Source organism: Phoca vitulina, unplaced genomic scaffold, assembly GCF_004348235.1.
Source record: "Phoca vitulina isolate PV1807 unplaced genomic scaffold, GSC_HSeal_1.0 scaffold53, whole genome shotgun sequence".
NCBI classification, from domain to species: domain Eukaryota; kingdom Metazoa; phylum Chordata; class Mammalia; order Carnivora; family Phocidae; genus Phoca; species Phoca vitulina.
This window is the reverse complement of record NW_022589756.1, coordinates 9,183,791-9,208,366: the sequence shown is the minus strand read 5'-3', so window position 1 is coordinate 9,208,366 and position 24,576 is coordinate 9,183,791. Positions and strand designations below refer to the sequence as shown.

The 24,576-nt window shown below is 39.5% G+C and overlaps 1 protein-coding gene across 2 annotated transcripts in view; it reads left to right on the top strand.

Moving 5' to 3' along the window:
• The window catches only part of KIF13B (kinesin family member 13B), a 200,012-nt gene that overhangs the window by 101,262 nt on the left and 74,174 nt on the right, over nt 1–24,576 (top strand). For both annotated transcript variants that reach the window (XM_032389219.1, XM_032389218.1), the window contains exons 14-21: nt 6,988–7,118; nt 11,108–11,194; nt 12,705–12,895; nt 13,384–13,594; nt 14,494–14,656; nt 18,472–18,618; nt 20,135–20,284; nt 20,584–20,712. In XM_032389219.1, coding sequence (XP_032245110.1) covers nt 6,988–7,118; nt 11,108–11,194; nt 12,705–12,895; nt 13,384–13,594; nt 14,494–14,656; nt 18,472–18,618; nt 20,135–20,284; nt 20,584–20,712 — 1,209 coding nt within the window. The remainder of the gene's footprint in view (nt 1–6,987; nt 7,119–11,107; nt 11,195–12,704; nt 12,896–13,383; nt 13,595–14,493; nt 14,657–18,471; nt 18,619–20,134; nt 20,285–20,583; nt 20,713–24,576) is intronic.

Here is a 24,576-nt window from a genome sequence, read left to right as displayed (position 1 = left end):
AGAAAGGAGTATCACAGTTTGCCAAGGCACAGAAAATATGCTCACTCCATATTGTAAGTTATATATATATTGAGAAGAAGAAGGCAAGTAGTGTTTAAACTACTCTTGATAAGTTTTTCGCAAAGAAAATGTTTTAAATTTCAATGTGCCCAATATTCTAAATTACGGTATACTAAATAGTTTTACTGTTTTTTCATTTCCTTATACATTGTGACAATAAGAGAATTCTTAATGTTTTTACAGACATTTTAAAAAGTCACAGAATAATTGCAGTTTTCCCCATTGATTATTAAGATCTCCTTGCAAAGTTATTTTTACAGTTCTGTGCTCTCGTGCAAAGCAAGGACTGCCTGTGATTCTGAGATAGTCTTCCAGTGCTGGCCAAGCTTCTAGAGGGAAGAACTGCTTCCCCCACTTTAAAAACATGATGCTAGTAATACACTTTGTTTCCTGAAGAGTTTTATAAACACTTACTAGAAAAAGGGGAGGAGGATTCGTCCTCAAGCTCCAACATGCAGAGAGGACCACAGTTAATATTTAATAGTTTTATCCATATCCTCTGGATCTATTCCTATATGTGTGTCTATAGACTTAGAGTGATACATATTTTTACATTACAGAAATGGGATCATAATATGATTGATCTAAACACGCCTTTCGATTATCCACCAAATCTTTTCAGGAGGGCTGTTTTGCTCATGCAGTTCTGGATCTACTCTTTTCACAAGTCAGTTATTAATGGTCTGGGAAACAAGGCTGATTCTGAAGGATTTGGGGCGAATTCTATATATGCACCCTAAGGATTCATACCTTGATAAGTGATTAAAGCAGCAGCAGCTTTAAAACACATGTCGATCATATAGATGACAATACCTGTTGTCGTCTTGGCCAGCGTTCAGTCGCTGACTGAGGGGATCAGAATGGCAGAGGCACCAGCCAGTCAGTGTTTGTGGAGCTGCGGGTTCGGTTTCAAGGACCCCAAGATGAATAAGACACAGTTAGGGCACATTAGGAGTTCTTGGGTTGGCAGCAGTTGGACTCCTGTGGTGTAGGACTTGAATTCATAAAAGATGGACAGATACCTTCCTGCCCTTTTCACCTCCATTCCAGAACAGCTGTCTTCAGAGTCTTGGTTCTGTTAAACCAGCGTGACTTCTTTATGAAAGAATTTTGATTATTTAAATATGTGAGGAGTAACTACTTTTCTGCTTAATGCCCCTGGTACTCACTTACCTTTTCCTTCAGAAATTATCTGAGAATGCTGATAAGGCTGAGGAACCTCACAGGCTTTACTAATATGCTACTTTTCCTTCTTGCAGGCTCGGAAAAGCTTGCCCTGTGAAATATGTCACTAGTGGACAAGTTCTGTCTCTTTTCATCTTCCTTTCTCTCCTCCCTCCTTTCACCTCACCCTGTTCCTCTCTGTCTCTGTCTTTCTCTTTCTTTTAGGACTTAGTTGATGAAAGGGAGATTCTTAAAAGAGCCCCGTAAATAGTTGATTTATAAAGGAAGCAAGGTACAATAAATTCATAGAATAGTTAAGTAATCATCTCCAGTGAAATTAAATTTAAATGGATGAAGAAAGGTTAAAAAGCCATTTCTAGCCTTTGATTATTTCTGAGACCTTTAAATCTAGTATTTTATATTTGTTAAAGTTTTCCCGAAAACTAGTGTACTTTAAGAATCATTTTATCCAGGGGTGCCTGGGTGGCGCAGTTGGTTGGGCGGCCATCTCTTGGTTTTAGCTCAGGTCGTGATCTTGGGGGTCGTGGGATCAAGCCCCTGTGTTGGGCTCCATACTTGGCACAGAGTCTGCTTGAAACTCTCTGTCCCTCTGCCCCTCTCCCCCTGGTGCACCCGCGCTCTCTCTCTCTTTAAAATAAACAAATCTTTTAGAAAAAGAAGCATTATATCCATATATCACATAGAGACTGAAAAGCCACCCCTGATTATCTTATTTTGATTACCTTGTACTTTCATAGCACTTATTAGATAACCTCTATACCAACCTATGATAAGTTTATTTTTTTTCCTCATCAGTATTTTTATTGCAGTGCTTAGAGCACAATAGGAGGAATTTATCAAAAAGTTTATTGTCCAGCTTGTTTAAATATCAAACAGTAAGGCTTTTGGCAGATTGAGCTTTTAGAGCTCAGTGTTTGAGATTGCAGCAAATCATCCAAATCAGAATAGAGTATAATCTCAAATGAAAAATTTAAGTTGTCGCTGAGATCATAAGCACCACAAATGGGACTTTGTCTCTCTTTTATCTCTGGTGACTCAATGCCCAGCTCATGATAGGTGTTCAGTATAGTATTTGTTGAAAAAATGAAGTTTTCCTCCTAGAATTTGGATTAGACCTTTGCAAGTTTATGTTAATATCTTGTCTCCAGTAATTTTTAATTCAGTCTGTGACCAGATACTTAGCATCCACCATGTATCATGTACTATTCTCTTTTTTGGAGAAGATGCAGGAGTCCTGTAAAGGTTGCTGTCTAAATAAAGGGAAAAAACCATTTGTACAACAGGTAGTAAAATGTGGTACCCACTCTGAATGTAATCAGGGTTCAGAGAAGGGAGAAGTCAGTGTGGCCTAATGGTGAAACATTGAAGTAGAAGATGAAACTAGACCTAGGTATTGAAAGACATTCTCATTTAGTTGAAGGGAAGAGGGAGCATTTCAGGCAAAGAGAACAAGAGCAAGGGCACAAAGACTGTTGAATCTCAGATCTGTACCTCTGAAACAAATAATGCAATATATGTTAAGAAAGAAAAAAAGAAGAAGAAGAATGTAGCAGGAGGGGAAGAATGAAGGGGGGGAAATCGGAGGGGGAGAAGAACCATGAGAGACAATGGACTCTGAAAAACAAACTGAGGGTTCTAGAGGGGAGGGGATTGGGAGGATGGGTTAGCCTGGTGATGGGTATTGAGGAGGGCACGTTCTGCATGGAGCACTGGGTGTTACGCACAAACAATGAATCATGGAACACTATATCTAAAACTAATGATGTAATGTATGGGGATTAACATAACAATAAAAAAATTAAAAAAAAAAAAAGAGCAAGGGCACAGATAAGGGCCTAGAATATATAGCTCAAGGCTTACCTCTACCTCCACCTCCACCAAAGTCACTGTTAGGACTCCTAGAATTTCTTACAGGAGGAGAAATGGGATTATACATGGAAGTGGCCTGAACCAAGTGCTTTGGGGATTTTTCCTTCTTTTTAGGTGGACTTGTGTCCTTTCTCTCTGTAGACTTTTTTTTTTTTTTTTTTTTAAGATTTTATTATTTTTAAGTAATCTCTACACCCAGTGTGGGGCTTGAACCCACAACCCTGAGACAGAGTCACATGCTCCTCCAACTGAGCCAGCCAGGCATCCCTCTCTTTAGATATTTCTTTCCTCCTTTTGGAACTTCTCTCCAGCATGGGGTTGGTGTTGTAAAGGCAGGGAGGGAAGAACCAAAGTGGGGAATGGAGACAGGCATGGAACAGATTCTTTAGGCCTGCTACTGAACATCATAAAGCATTACTTGCAGTTTCCACACAGTCAGGTCTTGTTCTCCAGATTAGGAAAGTATGGGGATTAGCCAGGAAGCCTCAGCTAGTAGTGAGGGGTAAAGGTTTATGTGGAATGTCCTCTGTATTATATATACTCCTTGGGGATCGAATAGGATACCATGGGACACCTCTGGATCCCCAGCTCTTTGTTTCCTTAGAAACACCACTGCAGTATAGTTGAGTGAAGAAACCCCCAGAAAAGGGGAAATGAAAATACTAGTGGGGAAGGGTCCTTTTCATGAGATTGAGGTCCCAGAAGAGATGGGAAGCGCTGAGACCCACAACATAATTAGAAGAGTTACCAGCAAAGAAGAGGAGAGAATTGTCTTCCTTTGAGTCTGAAGGGAAATGATTGTTCCTTTATTTTTTTTTATATTTATTTAATTCCTAATTGTGCCACGCCTGTGTTAAGTGCTTGGATTACAGTGGGGAGTGGGTCAAGCTGTTCTCTGCTTTTTTCCATGCTAGCTGTGGAGATAGATACTGAGCCCACCACAGTCAGTGCTAAGTAAGGAATTGAAATAGGAGAGTGATGGGGTGGTTATTTCTGATTATCAGTTCGAAATATATCTCTCTGAGAATGTGCCCATTAAAGGTGAGATAGAAATGATAAGAAATGACCAATATCAAGGTCAGCGGGAAAACGTTTCAGACCAAGGAAACCGCCAGTGTGCTCAAGGGGCAGATAAAAGGCCAGTGTGGCCTTATCTTGCTCCAGGAGAAGGGGGAGTGGCAGGAGCTAGGATAGGAGAGGTAGGCGGGGCCACATCACTGAGTGTTTTTTGAAAGCCTGGATAAGAATTTGGACTTCTTTCGAAGCTCAAAGGGAAACCACTAGAGGGTTTTAAATAGGGAGATCACATGATCAGCTATTATGCTGGTGATGGATGGGGTTGGGGGATTAGGATTAGAAGTGGAGGAAATAGGAGATTCATGTATTCACCCCAGCAATAGAGCAGGGCGTGATAGTAGAGGTCGGGGAAAATAAGCCGATTCTGGATATGTTTTGGTGGGACAGTCTATAGGGATGTTCTGATTGACATTGGCCCAGGGGTAGGCTGGTAAGGGAAAGAGAGGACTCAGTAGCATCTAAGCTTTTTAGCGGACTAACTGGGTGGTGGCAGTAATGACTATTAATGGGGAAGAGAATAGATTCATTGGGTAGGGGTGGGGGAGCAAAAGTTCTGCTTTGGGCTTTTCACTTAGAAATGTCTTTAGACACTCAAATGTCATGACATTTAGACACTTTGGAATGGCTTTAAGCAGGGCACCTGGGTGACTCAGTTAAGCGTCCGACTCTTGGTTTCGGCTCAGGGCATGATCTCAGGGTCCTGGGATGGAGTCCCGTGTCAGGCTCTGTGCTCAGGGCGGAGTCCGCCTGAAATTCTTTCCCGCTCCCTCCCTCTCCACTCTTACCCCAACTTGGGAGTGCGCTTGCTAGCCACTCGCTCGCTCACTCACTCACTCACTGACATACATACATACATACATAAATAAATCTTAAAAAAAAAAAAGAAATGTCTTTAAGCATCCAAGTAGGCAAGAAATAATGGTTAGCGAGACTAGAATAGTGGTAGTGGAGGCAGGAAAATAATGGAACTGAAGTCTATAGTTCCTCGCTGGTGATTTAATTTATATAAAGACAGTGTTGCCTTCAGGCGGGGTCTGAGGACCCAGAGGGGGTCCCGCAGGATCAGCCAAGAAGGTCCTTGCCTTCATGCAGGATAGAAATCAAATGCAAGCCAAGAGGAAGAGAGAACAGAGTTTATTGAAGACCTGGAGAGAGTGCGGATACAGACAGAACATCTGGGAGACTTGGCAAGGAAAGGAGAGTGAGTGTCCTCTTTGCTTGGGGCCTGGGGTTTTTATTGAGGATTGTGTCTTCTCAGGCATCCAGGAACAGAGAGGAGTGTTTAGGTGTCCTCCATAAGCTACTTATGCCCTGGGGCCAGAGGTCTTGATGAGTCGGTGGTCTTGGTCACTCCTTAGATGGTATCTATTGTGCTGGAAGACTCCAAGGAAATCATTAACTCCTTGACCTTTACAAGGAGAACATAAATTATTTGTTCTATAAGGTGTGTGTGGGGGGGGTGTAGGCCTTTGCAAGAAGAGAAGCAGGAAAAGGAGGAAAAACAGCAATTTTTCATGGGGTCCCTTTAGTTTCCCTATTTCAGCAGTATTTAAAACCCCTGCAACTGGATAAAGTCATCGTGATCAGAGGTCCGCAACTACTTCCACCGGCCAAATCTATTTCCCTGCCTGCTTCTCTATGGCCTGGGAGCTAAGAGTGGGTTTTACATTTTTTTTAAGATTTTATTTCTTTATTTGAGAGATAGTGCATGAGAGAGAGAGAGAGAGCACGAGCAGGGAGGAGAGGGAGAAGCTGGCTCCTTGCTGAGCAGGGAGCCCCACACGGGACTGGATCCCAGGACCCTGGGATCATGACCTGAGCGGAAGGCAGACGCTTAACTGACTGAGCCACCCAGGTGCCCATGGTTTTTACATTTTTTTAAATGGTTGAAAAAAAATGAGAAGAACCACAGTATTTCAGACACGTGAAAATTATGTGCAGTTCAAATTTCAGTGTTCATAAATAAAGTTTTATTGGAAAGTAGCCACACTTGTTCATTTGTGTGTTGTCTGTTTTCACACTACTAGGCAGAGTTGAGTGGTTGCATATGGTTTGCAAAGCCTAACATATTTTGTATCTGACCACTGATCTAGGTGTATGAAGGAGAAGGTGGCTTAGGGACACATCCAGGTGTTATCAATGTTTAATTATGTACCGGGTTGAAGTGCATAAGAGGGAGCTTGATTTTTACATCTGCTTTCTCAGTTGCCAGCCAAAAAGCAAGGCTGGTGACTGGGGCTTCAAGAATTGAGTGATTGTGGCTCTACAGTAAGAAGAACACATCCATCTTATCTTCTATGAGGATTAGGGAGACCATGGGATTCATAAAGTAATTTTAATCTTTTCAAGCTCCTTAGATTTGAATACTTTTTTTTATCTTTGTAGTTGATCATCTTGATTGAGACCAGGTAAGTGATGTACAACTTAAGTAACTGTAGTTTTCAGACCAGTAATTTTGGTGCATTATTGACACATGGCTCATGCTCTGAGAGTAGTATAAAATATTTGGGATCAAGATTGCAATGGAAAATAATGTAGTATAGACATTAATATAAAACTATAGTTTTAGTTTTAAAAGGTGTAATTCAACTCAGTACTATTTATTCCTTATAAGGAAATACACCTTATAGAATATATTTCAGAGAAAGCCAGAAATTCCCTCTACCCCATTCCATTTGCTTCAAAAGACCTTTCAGCTAAGGTAATGGATCAATGTAAGAGGGCTCAGAGGAGATGATTTCAGTTTTTATATATGTAAGAATATAATATTAATCAGTGACTTTGATTCTTTTGTAGGAACATACATTGATAGGTTCAGCAAATTCCCAAGATATCCAGCTCTGTGGAATGGGAATTCTTCCTGAACATTGTATTATAGACATCACAGCAGAAGGCCAGGTGATGCTGACTCCTCAGAAGAACACCAGGTAATATACTTTCATTAGTGTTAATGTCACAATACTTTTTAAGAGGATGAAAGTACACTAGTTGTGAATGTTATATAGCATGTTTGGGCTTTGCTTTTAAGTTCACTTAATGAAGCTATCCAGTTAGTTACCAAGTCCTTTACGTTGAACTTTTTAATATCTCTTAAACCCATATCTCCTCTCTATACTCACTACCGTGGCCTTATTTAAATAAGACCCTCATCAAATCTTCATTGGAACTATGCCAACACTCTAATCTTTTTCCTGGGTCACTTACCATACAGCCAGATGGCTTTCTACTATTTTTTTTTTCCGAAGATTTTATTTATTTATTTGACAGAGAGAGAGAGAGAGAGAGAGCACAAGCGGGGGGAGCAGCAGAGGGGGAGGGAGGGAGAAGCAGGCTCTCTGCTGAGCAGGGAGCCCAATGTGGGGCTCCATCCCATGACCCCGGGATCATGACCCGAGCCAAAGGCAGACACTTAACTGAGCCACCCAGGCACCCCAAGCTTTCTACTAATTTTGATACAAAATCCCTTATATCCCTCCTATTTGTCTCCTATTCCTCTGTGCCTGTCATTCCTTTGGGCAGCTGACTCCTGTTTGACCTTCAAGGCTAAGCTCTGTCATTGTCTACTTTGGGGGAATTCCCTGTTTGGTCTACATGAAGGGCCCCTAGTATATATTCCTAGTACACCTTATGCTTCCTGTTATGTTAAGACTTCATATTGTATTCTTTTCCTAAAAAACTTTATTTTATTTTTTAAGTAGTCTTCATGCCCAGTGTGGAGGCTAAAGCGGGGCTTAAATTCACGACCCTGAGATCAAGACCTGAGCTGAGATCAAGAGTCAGACACTTAACCGACTAAGCTACCCAGGTGCCCCATCGTATTGTGTTCTTGTGGGCTGTTAACTTTTATTACCCCAGTAGACTGTGAGCTCATTGAGGACAAGGGCCTGTCTTTTTTGGATCTCTGTCCTTAGTATGTAAGAGAAGACTAGTATATAAGTGCTCAAAAACGAATGAATGAAGAGATAAAACATTATATAAATTAAATGTTTCTCAGTTTGCTTCCTTGAGCTATGAAGCTGTTATTGCCCTGTTATATAATGGTCTATAACTGTTAACTGACTTACATTGATTCTTCAAATGTTGACCCATTTCATTATGTGGTACTGAATAATCATTAATATCATTACTAATCTTGGGGTGCCTGTGTGGCACAGTTGGTTGAGCATCTGACTCTTGGTGTCGGCTCAGGTCATGATCTCAGGTCATGATCTCAGGATTGTGAGATTGAGCCCCAAGTTGGGCTCCACACTCAGTGGTGAGTGTGCTTGAGATTCTCTCTCTTCTTCTCCCTCTGCCGCTCCCCTTATTCTTCCACGTGCTCTCTCTCTCTCTTTCTCTCTTTCAAATAAATCAGTCAATCATGGGGCACCTGGGTGGCTCAGTCAGTTAAGGGTCCGATTGTTGGTTTTGGCTCAAGTCATGAGCTCACAGTCATGGGATCAAGCCCCGTGTTGGGCTCTGCATGGTATCTACTTCAGATTCTTTCTCCCTCTCCCTTTCCCTCCCGCATGCACACTCTCTCTCTCTCAAATAAATAAAATCTTTTAAAATAAATAAATAAATCTTTAAAAAATATCATTACTAATTTTATCCAGAAAGTCTAAATATTGGGAAGCTATCCAGCTCATGGTGAAGGATGCAAATGAGGAAGAGGAAAGAACAGCAGAAGCTGGGCCTGGCACTCCCAGCCTGGGCATGCTATTCTCCTATTAAATAGTCTCACAGAATACCAACCTTAGGCAAGGTTACTCTGAAGCTGTGATAAAATATGACAAAGCAGGCCACATAATAATTTTGTTTCAGCACAGACAAAAACCAGGGTCACTCTGTCACATACCAAATACCTTCTCTTGGCTGAGGTGAGTGATTACTTCTTTACCAGGCACAACTTTATTCTCATTCTAGTCTCCCCTCTCATAGATAAGATTTTTTTGAAATGCCCAATCATAAAAGTACTCCGGCTTTCTGACAGCATCCAACACATACAGAACCGCTCTCTCTCAGAGCCTTTGCCAAGTTGTCCGGCTAAAGCCCAAATCCTGCAGCAGTCCTTCCGAGCACACTGTCACTGAGACACCCCATGCTTCCTGCGACCGTGTCTTCTACTTGTGCATGAGGAATCAGCCCAGCTTGTTCAGCTTCAGGAATGCTCCTAGTGGTCTTTGGGTGAAGGACATTGACACAGTTTCCAAACTCCCAATTTTCACTTGAAATTTACAGTTGGCATTTCCTTGCTTTGTCCGTTTTCAAAAAAATGGCTGCCCCAGATACCACTTTGTATATGTCTTTTGCTCAGGACAGTCCTCATACTCTGGTGTGAATGAACACAGTGCTTTTTATGTACTTCTTGTTTTGTCACCCAAAATGTTTAAAAAATTGTGTACTCAGGGTCAGGATTTTTAAAAAGTAATAATTTTTACTGTTTCATCAAGGACATCCTCAAAGGAAACATTTTTTAAAAATTGTGAGTGTGTGGCAGTGAGTCGTCCAGTGACTACTAGTAATGTTTGGTGCCGCTGTCTTGGTTTGTGCTAAAACACTAGCAGTTTCACTCATTGTTGGTACAAATGTCAACACGGTGAAAAGGGCAAGTTAGCGTTATTATAAAAATAGCTTTGATCTTGGGGACCCCACAGAGACCACACTTTGAAAACTGTGATTATAATCATGCTTTTATTTACTAACTATGGCTTAACTGCTGTGGCTTTTAAAAATTAGCCTCTATATATGTTTGCCTTTAATTGAACTCCTCATTGTATTTACGGAATTTGTGTCAGAAAGGCTAAAATCTGCTAATTTTAGTAGGTTCCCTCTTAATATAATTTTTGAGCTCATGGCTTTGAATAATCAGCCTATAGGAGGACCAGTTACTTTTAGTGTTTAAAAACCCACATGGTAAGTGAAATCCGGATATAGAGAGTAGGATTTTATGTATATGCATATACATAAAAAGTAACTAGCAATATAAAGCCAGTTAAGTGCTTTAGGACAGTAAAGAAACTAAGACACTATTGGCTGGAGTGACGAGCAGCTTTTACAGAGGAAGCAGAAACCACCTGGGCTTTGAAAGCTGAGTAGGACTTGGTGGGGAGAATGGGGAGGGCAGGAACTCTATTCCAGGATTCCAGGTTGCAGGACTGGAATAAGCCTGGCTTTGAAAGAAGAGTCAATCAATCATGTTTAGTGGACAGAACATAAACCTTTTTTTTGGCTGGAGTTGAGAATTCACTAGAAGGGGGAAAGAAAGGAAGAGATAAATAGGGCTTCCTTTTGTAGGGCCTTTATGCTATGTCTAAGCAAATGAGTCCTTCAGCAGGAGAGAGGCTTGATAAAACTGGTATTCCAGGAATATCAGTCTTATAGTGGTATGCATAATTTTTGTACATTTCCTGCCCCTGCAAATTCTTCCCTTTATATCCTTCCATCCACCCTTCTGTTGAACTCCATTGTCAAGATAACCAGTCAAGTGGACCTTATAAATCTTTTATACATTGATAGAATATGAACGTTTTTCTGTGCTCTAGGAAGTTACAGAAGCATTTAGCATAGGTCTCATTTCTTACATTTCTAGAGTCTGGTTGGTTGATTGACTCTTACTATTCATGTAGATTAGACATACTAATTTGAGTTGTAATGTATATTGCTACCAGCTTTTTACTGTTGGCTGTAAAGGCTCCATATTTACTCCTTAATATGCTATATAACAAATTTGGAACTTTGAAAAGTAGAGGATAATAATTGATTATATTTAATACTGCAAGCATTTCTTAGCAGAGAAGTAAATACAAATAAAGTTCACTGAGGGCAGGGGAATTGATTATTTCATTTTTCCTAGTAAATAGATCTCTATAGTATGGGATAATTAAAGGAGAAAACATGATAAGCATTGTTTGCATTGACCTCTTCTCGCCCTCAGAACATTTGTAAATGGCTCTTCAGTATCTAGTCCTATACAACTCCACCACGGGGACAGGATATTATGGGGAAACAACCACTTCTTCAGGTATGACATTATTCATGGCTCTTAAAGAGAGATTATTGAAGATTATACTTTGAAACAGAAGAATGTATATTGGAAGGTAAAATTAACTCCATAAAAAGTATACATTATTTTGTACATATGTATTTACTGACTGTATATGATTTGTTCATTGTATGCTTTGAGCCTGAGAGACATGTGAACAATACTCTCAGGAAAAATAAGGAGTTTACTTACTTATTTTTTTCCTTTTTATTTCCCAGTGCAAGATGATTGTTTTGCCATCTGGTGTAAGAATTCATTAATTTTTTTTTTTTCTGACTTGCTCACCTTTTTATTTGTTTATTTTTTATTGGAAAAGAGTAGTTTTAGTTTCCTTATTCATAAAATAAAGTTCGTATTTTATTTAGGAATGTTTTCGGCTGCAAGTAATGGCAAACTTGACTGTAATGGCTTAAACAGTTTGTTTCACTGACCAAATAAGAAATCCAAAGGTGGATGGTTGTTGGCCTTGGCTAAGCCTCTCAAAACTGTCACGGCAGAAGGCTTGTCACTGTCTCCTTGTCTTGGCATTTCCCTGTGGTCTAAAGATGGCCACGCCGCTCCAGGTATCAAAGCAGCATCCAGGCACATACGAAGAGAATGAGGGAGAAGGTGGTACTAGCCTTATCTGCTTGATCAGAAAAAGCAGAAGTCTTCCTAGAGCCCCCAGCAATCTTCCATTTTTGTCTCATTTGCTAGAATTTGCCTCTTAACTACAAGGGAGGCTGAGAAAGCCTGTGCTGGGACTGCACACAGTGTTTTCCATAGAAAACTGGTGTTGTGTTGCCAGGGAAGGGCGGGCTGGAGATTGTACAGAACTACAGTCCTGGTCTGTTCCTCTTCCTGTCACTGGTCACCATGCTTGGGGTATCAGACTGACTTTTCTTATGGCTAATGGAGATCCTTTGCTTGTGGGCCAGTCGATATTTTGATTACTGAAGAAAGGGTAGAGGGGCACAAAGTGTGCAGAAAATATTTTTCTTTTTCTTCCTTCTCAAACTAAATCAGGTGTAAACTTCTTGGCTTGGTTTTCAAAGCCTTCATAGTTTGAGTTGCGTTGATCTTTCCATCATTATCTCCCATAACTTCTGCTATACAAATTTTGTGTGCCCCTATGTTGTTGTATTCATAATTTCTCCAGAGACTATGAGAGTTTCCATTTCCACGTCTCTTCTCATGTTGTTCCCACTTGTAAAGCTCAGCTCAAATGACTTCCTACTCTGTCATCTTTTCCGTTGTTATTCCAGCGGTCCTCAGCTTTTCTTCAACACCTAGCTTGTCACAGTCATGTGGCCCCGAGTCACATGGTCTGTTGTAACTATTTGTGCATGCATGTGTGTTTATTTCTACTACTAGAGGATAAAATTCCAGAGTGTAGTAATTGCCTTACACTTACACGGTACCCCCTTGGCATCTAGCAAATGCCAGTATTTAATGAATGGAATAAGTGCGTATCTTTATTTTAAAAATAATATTCTTCCCCTCCCCCAAGACTGAATTTGCCTAAAAAGAAAAAGAAAGCAGATCAAGAGGATGAGGAACATGACACCTCCATGAAGAATGATACCAGTTCTGAGCAGCTCGATGTAGACGGAGACTCCTCCAGTGAGGTGTCCAGTGAAATCAACTTCAATTATGAATATGCGCAAATGGAAGTTACCATGAAAGCTCTGGGTAGTAATGGTGAGCAGATCTGTGCATTTTAGAGTCTTTTAAAGTTGATGGAAAGTTAAAAATGTTTATGATTGAGACCTTTTAAATGTTAACAAAAAAGGAAATCTTTATGTTATTCTCTATATTCTTTTAATTTATTACATTTATAAAAACTTTTCATTCTTTTAGCCTTGAGTACTAATCACTGCCAACTTTGTTCTCACTGATAGAATTTCTCAGGTTTGAAATTTGACTGCCAGTGTCACTCTTAGGTTATGTGTAGTACATACACTAGACCTGCTTTTCCTCTGTGGAAGACAGTTCAGCATGTATTTGACAGAAGAGATGATATGATGAGGAATGGGGAGTAAGGAACACTGAGTTTATTCCAGACTGTCTTCAAGAATCTTCATTTACTAATTAGGATGCCAAACAGCAGTATAGAACCACATTTGAAATCTATTGTGTTGTACTGTGACCTTTCATTCATTTTTACCTTCTAAAAAAACCTTATTTAGATCCAATGCAGTCCATATTGAGCAGCCTAGAACAACAGCATGAAGAAGAAAAACGATCTGCATTGGAGCGCCAGAGGCTTATGTATGAACATGAATTGGAGCAGCTACGAAGAAGGCTATCTCCTGAGAAACAGAACTGTCGTAGTGGGGACAGGTTTTCTTTCCACTCACCCAGTGCTCAACAGCGGTTGAGACAGTGGGCCGAAGAGAGGTAGGTGCATGGGGCCTTTATTACGTGTACATAGCATATGCTCAACACTTTACCTCACCTAGGTATGATACAGTATGGAGAAATCTAGACATTACTTGAAAAAGAATTATATTAAGAGAGAGTGTTACAGCTTAAGAACCATTTGGCTTTTTTTTTTTTTTCATTTTTGAGAAAAACGGGAATTACCAATCTATATTGATTTATTTAAAGTTGCCCATGTTAGGTGCTGCCCCATTTTAGTTTGTATGGCTTTTGGATTTGAATAAACAAGTATTTGTACTTAGAAGTTATACTTTATCATTGTATTATACCTTAGGTTCTGAAGCTTGGGTAGATGCTTTTTAAAAAAAGGAAAAAAAAAAAAAGAAAGGTGGTTATCTGGACTGATTAGCTCAGGTAGGTAAAGCATGGTGCTAGTGAGATGCAGATTGCAAGTTTGAACTCTATATGGGCTAATTAGCATTGCACTACAACGTCTCATCCATGGTTACAGACTGTACTTAACTAACCTCTGGCTCTTCAAAAGTTTGGTCTGCAGACAGGCAGCATCTCTAATCAGGTGGAGATTGATAGAAATATAGTGTATCAGGCCCCACCCCAGACCTAGTGAGTCAAGATCTTTAGTTTATCAAGATCCCTGGGTGATTTTTATACACAGTCAAGTTTTTGAGGCACTGTCCTAATCAACGGCCAGCTTGTTACACGAGCGTGTGCCAGTACTTAAACAATATAGCCCAGATGCAAGCGCGTGCATGGGTCGGTGTCAGTAATATAGTCCCTGCGTGCACAAGGCAGTTGTAAAGCTTGGTTCGCAGTTTGGCATTAACATATTATGTACTACATAATATTCTGATGTGCTGCTTGATAGTTATCCGCCCCCCCACCTTTTTTTTTTAAAGAGAAGCAACGCTGAATAACAGCCTGATGAGGCTGAGGGAACAAATTGTGAAAGCCAATCTGTTGGTGAGAGAAGCTAGTTACATTGCAGAGGAACTGGATAAAAGAACAGAGTATAAAGTAACCCTGCAGATTCCAACCTCCAGCCTCGATGCCAACAGGAAGGTGAGGTTGTCGTTAATGGAAGAGACAGAGAACCACTGGAGAAAACTGTTGTCTGTTTCACCAGTGGTATTTAAACACCAGTGGGCTTGCCCTCAACCCCACTTACACTTTCTACAGTCTGCATCCTTTTGGACTTGTTCTCCTCTCTCGAGTAGAATTTATTTGCTTTTAATTCTCTGCCTTTGTGTGTATGTGTCCTTTGTCCACTAGAATACCCTCTCCACCTCTTCCCACCACACCCCACCAATTTATTTCACTCAGCTTCCTTTCTTCAGTCTGTTTCTATGATTTCTGGGAAGTCTTTCCTGATGAATCTTCAGAAAGTGGTTTTTCTCCTTCATTCTGTTACCACCCTCCAACCCCCCTCCCCTAAGTTCCGTGTTTAGTTTACGTGTATCATGTTATTTTCACTTGCTAATAGATTGCTCTGCAAAACTGTTTATTGGTTGTTTCATGTGTGTATTCATGATCACAAATCTTTTTTTTTTTTTTTTGGCATAATGTAATAACCATTTAATAAATTGTAGGGAGAAAGTCCCATCAAAATTTTCTATCCTAGCCATCCAGTTGTTTTCTTTTCTTTGTTATTTAGGCCCTTTTCTAGCTCTCAGTCATATTCATACATAATTTTTGATGGTACATAGAATTTTACTATGATGGTACATAGAATATATATTTTGAGGGTCCATGTGCTTTGTTTCTCCCACAGTATTTGACACAACAAAGCTTTAATGGATGCTTGCGTGTTCTATTCTGATTTGGTAGCAAGGACCACATCTTTCTTTTTCTTGTGGCATCCCAGCCTCAAGGTCATTGTTTTCACAGAGTAGATATTTGGCAAATAGGGATGCTTAATGTTTTGAGTAATATAGGTATTGTGAACGTGATGCACTCACTGCTCTATGGAGACTTGTCTCTTGATACATGTTCTGTGTGTGATCTGAACTTAGAACTTTATTTTGCTTGTTGGCATTTGTAGGGCAAACCACAGGTGCAATGGCACTCAGCCAAAAAAGAGGTAGAGGAAAGCCAATCATGGGCTTAGATTCTTCTAGAAGACTGAGCAGAGCAAGGTCTTCTTCCATTCTGTAGTGTTTGAATTGGAAAAACAGAAACATAACCATTTTTTCCCCATGCAGCATGACTGTCTGTAGCCCTTTTCTGTGTATCCTGGCTCAGGCTTCGTTGGAAGGAGCAACCGTGCCTCCGGGCAGCCAAGTCAGTACCTAGAAGTGACGCAAGTCATTTTGGGCCTCCCTCTCTCGTAGACAGCTGATAGTGTGTTCTGGGGCTGTTTGCATGGCTGGTAGAGATGAAGCACATCGCTGGGGTCACGGCAGCCATTGTTAACATGTTAATGGCTACTAATCTACACTACTACTATTGATTTAATAGATTAGTATTTTCAGATTTCACCCAGAGAGAGGAGCTGGACAAGGAAGTATTTCTTAAGGAGAGAGACTTTTTTAACTCAGGCTGGGTCTTTCCTCTTTTATCCAATAAGACCTTTTGTTTTTGGTACTTGAAAGCTTCCATTTCACTTAATGTCTTGCCCTTGCTGTGAGCACTATTGTTTGTTCTGGTCTTACTCTTGGCCTTGTACTCACCTCTCTCTCGTGATTTTGGTAAGAGGCAGAAATTCCTTTTTTTTTTCTTTTTTCCAGTTCTTGTTAGTAGTTGCTGGAGGGCCAAGTCATGATGCTGCAGGATATTGCTGGCTGCTGTTTCCTCCCTGTTCTAGCATTCTCCACCTGTGGTACCACTCCATGTGGATCCCTGATGAGCTTTTTGTATTTATTCCCTAGCAGGCTGAGTGCCTGCTGATGGGTATTAAAGCCTGGTGATGGGTATTAAAGGTAGAGGTAGAAGGACGTTTAGAGTATGAGAGAATGGCAGTTTTTGAGCTTCAGAATTCAGAATCTTTGTTTCATTATGTAAATTCCGTTTCTTTGAAAATCATTATAGGCGAAATGGTAAAGCAACATCAATGTATTTCACAATTCCCTAAAGTCCTGAGTAGACCTATCCAAACAGTTGATAAATTATGCAATAAATCTAAACTGATAACTGATAGGTATGTCTCTCTGGGGGAGATACACAGGGGTATTTTTATTTTCTACTTGTGGTTTTAAAACTTTCTATATTGGGGCGCCTGGGTGGCTCAGTTGGTTAAGCGACTGCCTTCGGCTCAGGTCATGATCCTGGAGTCCCGGGATCGAGTCCCACATCGGGTTCCCTGCTCAGCGGGGAGTCTACTTCTCCCTCTGGCCCTCCCCCTCTCATGCTCTCTCTCTCTCATTCTCTCTCTCAAATAAATAAATAAAATCTTTAAAAAAAAAAAAAAAAAAAAAAAAAAAAAAAAAAACTTTCTATATTAAAACACATTGCTTTGGGGCACTTGGATGGCACAGTCAGTTGGGCGTCCAACTCTTGGTTTCAGCTCACATTGAGCCTCGTGTCAGGCCCTGAGCTCAGTGTGGAGTCTGCTTGAGATTCTCTCTCTCCTTCTTCCTCTGCCCCTCCCACTTGTGCTCTCTCTCTGTCTCTAAAATAAATAAATAAAATCTTAAAAAAACAAAACAAAACACCCACATTGCTTTTACAAGCTGGAAAAACTTCATTAAATTCTAGGTTTTTTCTGGTGAAATAACACATAACACAAACATTTTAAAGTGAATAGTTCCGGGGCACCTGGGTGGCTCAGTTGGTTAAGAGTCCAACTCTTGGTTCAGGTCATGATCTCAGGGTCGTGAGATCATGTTGCGAGTCGGGGGCTCTGTGCTGGGTGCTGGGTGTGGAACCTGCCTAAGATTCTCTCTCTCTTCCTCTGCCCCTCCCCCCATCTTTCTTTAAAAAAAAAAGTGAACAGTTCAGTGGCATTTTGTCCATTCAGTGTTGTATGACCAGCATCTCTATCTAGTTCATACTGTTTTTTTAATTTTAAATTTAAACTACGTGTATTTACAGATTGATATCATTTGTTGCCTCCAAATGGGTAAATGGGGATTCTTTTCACAGTTTGCTCTTCTAAACATTTTGTGTTTTGTACCACATTAAGATACTACCCATTCAAAAAAAAAATTATTTATTTATTTATTTGACAGAGAGAGAGAATGAGATAGTGAGGAACACAAGCAGGGGGAGTGGGAGAGGGAGAAGCAGGCTTCCTGCAGAGCAGTGAGCCTGATGCGGGGCTCGATCCCAGGACCCTGGGATCATGACCTGAGCCGAAGGCAGATGCCTAACAACTGAGCCACCCAGGCACCTCGCAAACAATTTTTTAAATTCAAACTTTTGAAAGGTAAAAGATCATTTCTTAGCTATCAATCCCAGCAGACTTTCCCTTGCCATTCAATGCTTATGACTCTTTTTCTACCCACAGATACTCTCTGGTCAGATGGTGGCCTGAATAAAACCTTTTTAATTTCCCATTAAACATGATTTAGTCTTTGGGGTTTTATTTTTTTTTTATTTTTTTATTTTATTTTATTTTTTTTTAGTCTTTGGGGTTTTAAATTTAAATTTATATCCCATTTACTATATGAATAACACTATATGAATAATTTACTATATAAATTTACTTTTTAAATTACATCTAATTTATATACTTAAATTTAAATTTTGATTACAATTGAATATAATGGCATTATATTAAGCTTAAAAGGTTCCTGAGAAGTTTTGCAGTGAACTGACTAGAGAAGGATAGAAATTCCGTTTTGGTTGATGACATTTGACTGATGGGTGTAGAATGTTCAGGGTTGGCTTCCATGGTGGATATCTTTGTGTTTCACATGGTCACTCTTACTGTTTTACAGCGAGGCTCTCTTCTTAGTGAACCTGCAATCCAGGTGAGAAGAAAAGGAAAAGGAAAACAGATTTGGTCTCTAGAAAAACTGGACAACAGGTTGCTGGATATGAGAGACCTTTATCAGGAGTGGAAAGAGTGTGAAGAAGATACCCCGGTAAGTTCTCTTGAGAAAAATTACGGAACTGGTAGTCATAGAAGAAACCAAGCAGGAAGGAGACTACCCATTTTAGGGAAGAATTGTTCATTCTGCTAACATAGGAATCCTGTTTCTAGAATAATATTTATTTTAATCCTCTAAATTGTTTGGCTAATCAAGAATCTTAATAATAATTATTAAATGGCTGCGTAATATTCCATTGTATATATATACCACATCTTCTTTATCCATTCATCTGTCGATAGACATCTTGGCTCTTTCCATAGGTTCTAGAGGGGAGGGGGGTGGGGGATGGGCTAGCCTGGTGATGGGTATTAAAGAGGGCACGTATTGAATGGAGCACTGGGTGTTATATGCAAACAGTGAATCATGGAACACTACATCAAAAACTAATGATGTAATGTATGGTGATTAACATAATATAATAAAAAAACATAAACGAAGACAAAAATAATAATTATCAAAAATAATCTATTTTTCTGGCATCTTCTTTCTTCTCCTCATTTTGTGTTCTCTGGATTTCTAGTAGAATCTTCTACATTCCGTTCTGACATCTGTTGGTGTCACGTGTGTACTTCTGTACTGGACCGTGAATTTACTTAGGACAGAGACCATGCCTTATTATCTCTCTTCCCATTTCTCCACACATTTAATCTCGCAAATAGAAACCTACAATATCTCTTTTAAATAGAACATTAGTGGTATCTTAATATTTGTACTATTAAGAGCAGATTTGGAAGGAGTTCTGATTCTAAAGTAGGTGCTGTAGAGCTGTACTCTGGAACTTTCTCCTCAAGTTGCAGGTTTTCCCATTTAGGTCAACCATGTACTTGTGCATATTTTAAAACAGAAATGCATATTATGTATATTTTTACAGCTTTCAACCCTGCTGGTCTTGTTTCCACATAGAGTTGTTTACTTTTTAGTCTCTTGTTTTTTATTTTTATTTTTTTTAGCCTCTTGTTTTTTAAAAAAATATGTTTTCCAGATTATCATCAATAAAAATGACTTTTTATCATTAGATGACATTTTTTCTTAAAATTTTTTCCCCCTCTTTCTTCTATACTCCTCTTGTATTTCAGCCCAGAAATAAAACAACATTAACAAATTACAAAAAAGCAAACTACTCTCATGTAAGGGGGTCAGCTCTCGTTAGTGGCAATGCATCTTATGATTTGGCAGGAACAAGTGGAATAAATAGGAGTGAAAACTAAAGAGTACTTTTGTACACTCGACTTCTTTTTCTAGTCAATTGGTTTTCTCTATTTTCATGCCAAGATTTCCAAATAAAGGAGAAGTGATAAACATAATGATGTATTATGAGATGGCTGTCATGGGTGAAGTATGCTGACCACCATTCTAATGGGAGTGAGGAAGAGAGAGTCGTGTAATCCAGTGCTGTGCTTAAGCTAAGTTTAATGACTTTATGAGAGGCCATCAAAAAGTGGTAGTAGGTTGAATTAATTTATTTTAAGTGATTTCTGAAGTTGTGATGTTCCAAATCTCTTTAAAGCTCATACGGTCTTACTTCAAGCGTGCTGATCCATTCTATGATGAGCAGGAAAATCACAGTCTCATTGGGGTGGCGAATGTTTTCCTCGAGTCCCTCTTCTATGATGTGAAGTTACAGTATGCTGTTCCAATTGTCAACCAGAAAGGAGAGGTTAGTTTCTCTTCATGCCTTGTGTCCTTCAGAGAAAAGTTTAAGAAACAGTAGGGTGGTTATAGTATATTGTTGTGACTCTTTTTCATTAATAATGACAAGTGCTATTTATGTGTATTATTAATAATACCTGTGTTTCCATCTGCTTGGTGGTGATTATTCCATGTACTTTGAGGGAAAGTAACTGTTAGGACCTAGGCTTCTAAATTCTCATTTACCATTAACCCAACCATTTAACTCTAAAACAGAAGAAAAAACAAAATCTGGAAAGAATACCTGCTTCTCCTCTGTTGTTCTAGGTGGCAGGTCGGCTGCATGTCGAGGTGATGCGAATAAGTGGTGACATTGGGGAAAGAATTGCTGGAGGTGATGACACCACAGATCTCTCCTGTGATAAGGAAACCCAGGAAAACAGACTCGTGTGCATGGTAAGTCCCAGTTTCATTTAGAAGTAGTGGAAGTGTAGTTGATTTTGAGGATTGTGGCTATTTAGACAATAAATATTGTGTTCTTGTCGAATTTTGAAAATATCTGTCTCTAAGTAAATCTTTAGAATTGGTATTACAGAGACCATATTCATTATATGTACTGATTTACCAGTTAGCTAGGTACTTCCACTGTGAGGTACTTCACAGGTACCAGTTAGCTCGGTACTTCCACTGTGAGGTACCTCACAGGTACTAACCAGTTAGCTAGGTACTTCCACCTGCTTCTGTGAAGCCTTGGATAAGTCACCTCTTTCTTCTGAACCATTCTGCTCCAAAGTTATATGGATTTATGTTTATCTGAACTTCTCTCTAGAGAAGCACAGTTTTTTCACATAAATTTCCTCCTCCTATTGGACCTCTTGACTTCTGCTGAGGCTCAAGATTTATCCTGGCCCTGGTTCTGTTCCTAAGCTCCTACTATACCTCATTCTTCACACTGTTTTTCCACATGTTTTTTGTTCCTCTTCACCCATGTGCCTTTGTGTGTGCTATTCCAGCATGTGCCAGTCTCAAACCCTGCTCTTTCCGTTCTTCCCAGGTATGCCATTCATGAACGCTGCTGAGTGTTATCTGTCAGACATCGTACTGGGAATATAAAGATGAAAAAGATAGGATTTCTTCTCTTAAGGAGCAGCCTGTGTAGTTTGTGTGTATGTGTAGAGGGACACACAAGTGAACAGAAGACTCCAATGTCGTGTGACCCAAGTGCTCTGAGAGAGGTAGACAAGAGATATTTGGGGACATAGAAGAGAGGTAATTAATTCAGAAAGTAAAGTCTGAGGAAAATTTCTGGAAACAAGACTCAGAGTGAACTTGAAGGAGAGCATGTTATGCAAAACTCTGTCTTCATAGGGTGCTGTGCTTTTTTCATGGATAATTGGTAGGTAGATTTTAAGTAGGTCATTACATTCCTGAACTCCTACCCAATTGGTGTAGATAGTGCTGCCTCTGTCACATTATGACAATGAAAAAATTCCCCTCAGACCTTTCCAAACACACCCTAGCTGGGCCAGTGTGCCATCAGTTGAGAATCACTGTAGGAACCAGTGAAAAGGTTTTTGAGGAAGAGAAATCCACAAGGGTCATAGGAACAGTGTACGAGTGAGAAGAAGGCCATTCAAAGGTGCAGTGAAAGAAGCCTAAACTTAACTCTAATTTCATCATCCATCCTCAGTCCAGTGCTGTGTCTCAGTAAATATTTCTAGAATTGGAGTTGATACCGAAAGGAGTAAGTGACACATTCGCTGCAAGCTGTGGGGAAGCCATAGCTGTTAGAGATGGGCTCCTTTCAAGGGTCTTTGCATGTATTAAGAAGGCCTCAGACATTTAAGTCAGATGCTTCAGAAGGTGGGGGAAAATTCTTAATTCACTAAAACGTTAATCTTTGTGTTATTCTTGATTCTAGAACATTTTTTTCTGAGGTTATAGGATTACCGAAGGTTGAGACGTAGGCTTGATCATTCCCTAACGGGCCATTTCAAAGGTGATGGACTAGTAAATGTAGCTGTGTGAAAGTTGACATCAGTACAAGGATATTGTCTCGCTTGGGAAAGTCATCACTGAAAAAAAGTAGTATATCCTGGGTAACATAAGCTTTTTTTAAGAAAAAAATGAAGTTAAAATATCTTGAGATTTTTTTAGTGGAAGATAGCAAACATATACAAAAGTAGTGAAAAAAGTGTTATTGATCTCCACCCACCCTCCCTCAACATCAACTCATGGTCAGTCTTATTTCATTCATCTGCCTAAGCCTGTCTGTGCTGTCCCCTTCCCGTGGGTGATTTTGAAGCTATTCCAGACATCTTATTTCATCTATAATAGTTTAGTATTTATCTCTAGAAGAAGAGTACTTTAAAAAACCCATTATATCATAAACAAAAATGAATACTTCCTTAATATGAGATACCCAGTCAGTTTCCTTGATTGTCTTTTTTGATGTGTCTCTTAAATCTATCCTAATCTTTAGGTGCGGGCACTTGTGCTTGCTTGCTTCCTCTCTCTCATTCGCTCTTTCTCTCTTACCCTATAGTTTATTTATCGTAGAAACTGGGTTGTTGTATTTTCTCATAATCTTGATTTTGCTGATTTGTATTTTTTAATGTGTTAAGCTGTATTTGCTGTAAATTGGTATTTAGATATGAAGGTGATATAAGGGAAAGGGGGTAGCAAGGACATTTTATAGGTGATGGTGTGTTCTTCCGTCAGAAGGCACATTATATCTGGTGTTGTTTTGGGGATGTTAGCAATTTTTGCTGATTATACCTAGATATTTCATGAGGAGTTAGAAAAGAATGATACTATAATCCTGTCAACCGTCATTTATTAGCTAGAATTCTTTTCTAGAAAGAATCGTCCTATTACATCAAGTATTTGCTCCTCAGAGATACAGTTTTGTATAGGAAAGGCGGGGTAAAGGCTCCGTTCTTTTCTCCTTTTAAAAAAACCTCATTTTCAAAATAATTAATTGGTTTTCCTACTAATGACCAGTGAGATTTTGTTTTTAGTCCAAATATCATTATGAACTCTGCAGTGTAAGCATATTTGATGTGTTTCTTTTTTTTTTTTTTTTTAAGATTTTATTTATTTATTCATAAGAGACAGAGAGAGAGAGAGGCAGAGGGAGAAGCAAGCTCCCCGCTGAGCAGGGATCCTGATGCGGAACTCGATCCCAGCACCTTGGGATCATGACCTGAGCCGAAGGCAGACGCTTAACCATCTGAGCCACCCAGGCACCCTTGATGTGTTTCAATCTGTGTATTTATTACCTATATCAAAGTTCACATGATCCCATCTTTGGCCTGTGGGCTCCTCTCTGGAGTCCTTTTGACACAACCCTAACTGTCATAGACTCTGATAGCTTTCTCGCTTTCTGGTATGAGGAATATTCTAGTCCCATCCTGGACCTTTCTTATCCCAGACCTGGAATCAGCCATTTCTCCAAGGAACCTGGCTCGTTTCAGTGGGAAGTGGTTTTTAGAGACCGTATTCTAAGCATGTAATAGTCTTTTATGTAAAAGGAGGAAGACAGACTGTATGAAAGTAAACAAAATATTGGTGGAAAAAATGAAATCAGTTTGGGACACTTAACAATAATAGGCGATAAGTACCACCAGCTTATAAAAGCAGTCTGGTTTTATTTTTCTGTGATGAAAATAAGTATGCACATATTAACATACTGATATTTTAAATTACATTAAATTAAATGAGTATATTTTAAAACCCCAAACAGCATGTCTTCTGACATTCCTGGGCTTTATATTGAGCAGTGGCAAGTCAAAGTCTGTGGTATTCTGACACCTTGTGGTGATTTTGATTTCTGTTTGCAGAAACTTAAAAAACAAAAAACAAACAAAAACTATGTTCTGGATATCAGGGTATTCCTCATTCCTGATATTCTTCATTCCTGGCAGTTCTTATTCCTGATAAGTTGCCTTTAGGATATAGGTCAGCATATGAAATCTTATAATTTATTTCAACCTTAAAATTGAGATTGATTTCTAAGAAAAAAATATTGGCTTTCCGATGGAATTTAATCACAAAGAAGTATGTTTCCAACATCTGTCCACTCAATGCTTGGATGTGTTTTCATTCATTTCATTCCATTGTTATAGTCAGTCCTCACGCCAGTATCATTAGGTAGCTATCCTGTTTTACATAGGAGAAATCTCAGCCTAAGAAAACTAAGAATTTAATCTGCTCAAAAACAGAAGCTGATATGTGGCAGAGAGTTTTATTTAGATCTCTGTTCTACAGAAATCTTGTAATCTTCCCAAATATTACATTGTCTCACCTTAAAGAATATAA